This window comes from Mirounga angustirostris, unplaced genomic scaffold (genome assembly GCF_029215605.1).
Source record: "Mirounga angustirostris isolate CCGP_5_RB_7025 unplaced genomic scaffold, mMirAng1.0.hap1 SCAF_8, whole genome shotgun sequence".
Taxonomy (NCBI): Eukaryota; Metazoa; Chordata; class Mammalia; order Carnivora; family Phocidae; genus Mirounga; species Mirounga angustirostris.
The window spans coordinates 33,598,601-33,603,280 of record NW_026991716.1 but is presented as its reverse complement, the minus strand read 5'-3'; the positions used below and the strand labels follow the sequence as shown (position 1 = coordinate 33,603,280).

Here is a 4,680-nt window from a genome sequence, read left to right as displayed (position 1 = left end):
AAGGCTAAAACCAAGGCTGGGGCAGGAGGGACAAAGAGCCAATGGAATTTGTAAATAAAATGGCTTGAAATCTGCAAAACAGTCTTAAACCAAGGAATAAGCCTGTGTGGCTTGGGGCCCTCATTTTGAGTGGTGCAGGAGAGTATACCGTGGGACGTGGCTGCGCTGGAAGTTGTTCTGTGAGCAGGGACACAGTGCAGTTTGCTTGGTGGGGACAGGGAAGGTTCAATGCAGCTTTCTACCAGCCAACACACAGCTTCTTCCCTCCCCCCTCCCCCCGACCTGGGAGCCTCCAGAGCCTGAAGTGCAGCAAGAGGTTTGTGTATCAAAGACTGAACTCTGGAGTCACACAGAGTTGCAACGATAGTGGGGAATGAGGTATAAGGGGATATTGGGGACAGCCTGGGTGTCTCAGTCAGTTAAGCGTCCTACTGTTGGGTGCGGCTCAGGTGCTGATCTCAGGGGTCGTGGGATGGAGTCCTGTGTCAGGCTCTGCGCTCAGCAGGGAGTCTGCTTGAAGAGTCTTTCCCTCTGCCCTCCCCCCACTTGTGCACGCCCCCCCAAATAAGTAAATAAATCTTTCAAAGAGTTATTTGGGATGAACTTGAAAAAGATTATGCTAAATGAAAGAAGCTGGGCACAAAAGGACAAATACTGTATGATTGCACTTAGATGAGGTACCAAGAGTAGTGAAATTTGTGGAGACAGAAGGTAGAATGGTGGTGAACAAGGGCTGGGGAGAGGGGCGCGGGGAGTTAGCATTTGATAGGTACAGGATTTTTTCTTGGGGAATATAAAAAAATCTGGAGATGGTTGGTGGGGATGGTTGCACAACAGTGTGAAGGTATTTAATGCCACTGGACTAAAATGGTACAAATTTATGTTATGTATATTTTACCACAGTAAAACAATTGCTACTGACAAAATAAAAAAAAAAAAAATGCAGGGATGATTCCAGGCCCTTGAGGAGCCATGCTAGTTTTCTTTCTTTTTTTTTTTTTAAAGATGTTATTTATTTATTTATTTGACAGAGAGAGACACAGCGAGAGAGGGAACACAAGCAGAGGGAGTGGGAGAGGGAGAAGCAGGCCTCCCGCTGAGCAGGGAGCCCGATGCGGGGCTCGATCCCAGGACCCTGGGATCATGACCTGAGCTGAAGGCAGACGCTTAACGAATGAGCCACCCAAGCGCCCCCATGCTAGTTTTCTGACTTCAGAGAGACAATTATCCCAGGGAAGAATCCAGAACTGACTCCATCATTATTCTAGATATAGGAGCTTCTTAATTCCCACCAGCCAGGCACCAAGAGGAACACACTTTTTGCCACTTTAAAGCACAGCTGCCCCTGAAACAGCAGAGCTGGGAGCTACCTAAGGAGTGTCCTGGGCCAGTGAGGCCCTCACTTGCCAGTGACGTGGTCACCTATAGCTCATTAGGTCAGAGCCAGGGCCAGACGCCATGTCCCTTGACCCTGGGCCCGTTGCCTATCCATATACCAACTTACTCTTAGCTCTCCCATTTACATCAGTGGCTCGAGGAATTTGTCGAGGGCTAACTCTACCATCTTGTGATGCATCTCCATTTTTTTCCCCCTGCAGTGGATGCTGTGGTGAAACACGTATAAAATGAACGACAGGACAATCTGCCTCGTGGTGGGCATCTTCTCTGTCCTCAACACCATCCAGTTCCTCATCTTTGACCTGAACCACATTACAGCTGTTGGCTACGAGGACAAAGTCAACATCTATATGGAAACCAAATCTGAGGTAGTGTCTTGGATGATGACCCACAAGAAGAGCATCAGCGTTGTCTTATCCACCATCACCATCATGTTCAGCCTGTTGCTTCTCTACAGCATCCGCTGGAATAAGTACATGGGGCTGCTGTGCTACGGCATGTGGATCATCACCTATGAGCTCATCAGTTTCTCCATGGTCGTGCACATCAACGGGATCATCAAAGAGCAGTTCAAGGAGCTGAGTTACCTGTACTTGATCTTCCAAATCTCCCGTATGCTCTTGCACTTCCTCTGTCTGCCTTTCCTCACCAAGCATACCTACACCCTTTACAAGGACCCCAAGATCTTAAGTAAAATAGGCCGCCGCAGGCATTCCTCCATCAGTATGGTCGATTCGTGGCCCCCTGTTGGGATGGGAACGTTGTACCGCAAGTTGAACTGAACCGTGCCAGGAAGAAGAGAAAGAGAGGTGCTCCCCAGCAATAGCTCCCCTTCTCCCTAGCCTGCCTTCTGTTGATTCTGCTTACCTTCTCAGGGCTCTTGAGTTCTATGCGCTGAAGAGTATTCTTGGGGGAGGGTGGGTTGCCTGGATCAGTTACTGTGCATGTGTTTGTAACCTGTTTTCGCCTTTTATTACATACCTCCTTTGTTCTTAACCAACTCATGGGTGTATGCTGTTACTTCTCATGATTCCCCCCACTCCCTGCACATCCTTAGTTTCTCATTTTTCTTTTGGGGATTGTCCCACCAATGCCTGGTTCTGCTGAGCCCTTGTGGAGCAATGCTTGTCCTGTAGAACTTTCTGTGCTGATGAAAATGTCCTGTATCTGTGCTGTCCACTAGTCACCTATAGCTACGGAACACTTGGAAGGTGGCTATTACAACCCAGGGATCAATAAAAACCTTTTTCCATTTTAAGTAATTTCAATTTCAGTAGCCACATATGGCCGGCTCATGGCTACCATATGGGAGAGCACGGTAATCTGGAGCCTCATTTTGCTCCTGCGTATAATCGTACAAGGAATCTCTTTCCAGCTTCATATATCACTCTGCACTCTCGTACTTTTCCGATAGGTGTGGTCCTATTGGTCCCTAACATGGCAAGAAGATCCGCATTTAAGAAAGCTCCAGGATTTTTTTCAGTTTAAGGACTATTGACATTTTGGATGGGATAATTCTGTCCTGTAGGGGGCTGTTCCCTGCATTAGAGGATGTTTAGCAGCATCTGTGACTTCTACCCACTGGACACCAGTAGCATCCCCTCACCCTTGTGACAACCAAAAACATCTCCAGACGTTGCTAAATGTTCCCTGGGAAGACAAAATGGCCTCCAGCTGAGAACCACTACTTTATTTACTTTTTAAGTTTATTCATTATTTTTTAGTAATCCCTACACCGAATGTGGGGCTCGAACCCATGACCTTGCGATCAAGAGTCGCACACTCTTCCAATGGAGCCAGCCAGGTGCCCTGAAAACCACTACATTAGAGCAAATAATGTGTCCCTTGACTTCACTTCCAACAGTTTTTTTTTTTTTTTAAGATTTTATTTATTTATTTGACAGAGAGAGACACAGTGAGAGAGGGAATACAAGCAGGAGGAGTGGGAGAGGGAGAAGCAGGCTTCCCCGCTGAGCAGGGAGCCCGATGCGGGGCTCGATCCCGGGACTCCAGGATCATGACCTGAGCCGAAGGCAGACGCTCAATGACTGAGCCACCCAGGCGCCCCCCAACAGTTTTTGAATGAAAAGGAAGTATCCTAAAAGAAGGTCCCTCTTTTTTTTTTTTATCTTGGTAAGGATAAGAGTGCTTCAGCGAACCAAGTAGGATATTGTGTATACACGTTGAGAGACGATACCATCTACTATTAACTAAAGGAGAGCATCTTTTACTGAGAGCTCTTGACATTCACTACCTGGTGTTGTTTTAATTCTAATGCTTCCATTTTACGGCTTGGTGAAACGGAGACTCAGGGCACTTAAGTGATTTGATTGAGGTCACACAGTAGCAAAAGCAGGATTTGAATCTAGATCATCTGACTGTATACACAATATCCTACTTGGTTCCCTGAAGCACTCTTATCTCCACCAAGATTAAAAAAAAAAAAAAAAAGAGGGACCTCCTTTCAGGATATTTCCTTTTCATTCAAGAACTGTTGGAAGTGAAGTCAAGGGACACATTTATTTTAACCACATTCCTCCAAACCGCGAGCATAATGACAGTAGCCCACTTTTACCAAACACTTGATAAGTGCCTGGTGCTATTCTAACAATTCACTCAACTCTTCGCACCACCCTGCGAGTTCCAGATTTGGACCCAGGCCAGTTCCTAAAATGACCACCAGGTGGCAGTCAGCAATAAGCTTTTGCTTAGCGCTGTTTGCCTTCCCAACCAGATCCTCTAGGGGTGGCTGAGGAGGGATTTAGGGAGCCTCAAGCTGATGACTGAGGACTAACAGTGTGCGTCCCCGTCCTAATCTCACAAGGCGTGCCTTGACTGGTACCAGAAACAAAAAATAAAACATGGGCTGACTTCAGGCTCTAATCCCCCTTCTCAGCTGGGGTACCGATGGGGAGGTTGGGAGACCAGAGACCTGTGTACAGAAGAGATGGAGAGGGAAGCAGAGTTCCAAGAATCAGCTCAGCTAAGAGTTACCTGACGCCGGGAGACTTAAGATGATCAGATACAAGGCTGTGCGCCCCTCTACACTAGGACTCCTCAAAGTATTGTCTGTCTGTCGGCCTCCCCATCCCAGCTTCCCGTTCTCTCTAGAACCCGGTGCTCCACTCCACCGAGTCTGCTCTTGGTAAGGTGGTCTCCACATTGCCCAGTCCTGAACTCAGCTTTCTCTAGCGTGCCAGACTGTTCCATGGCTTTTGACCTCCCTGACCTGCAAACAGCGCTCTCTCTTTTGGTCTTGGGACACCAGGGCCATCACTCTCC

At 47.6% G+C, this 4,680-nt stretch overlaps 1 protein-coding gene across 1 annotated transcript; it reads left to right on the top strand.

Annotated features, from left to right (window-relative positions):
- Window positions 1-1,619: 1,619 nt before the first annotated feature.
- TMEM217B (transmembrane protein 217B) lies at window positions 1,620-2,518 on the top strand. The gene has a single exon (XM_045866157.2). It carries the CDS (start codon window positions 1,626-1,628, stop codon window positions 2,178-2,180), a length of 555 nt encoding a protein of 184 aa, XP_045722113.1. The 5' UTR covers window positions 1,620-1,625; the 3' UTR covers window positions 2,181-2,518.
- The last annotated feature ends 2,162 nt before the right edge of the window (window positions 2,519-4,680 follow it).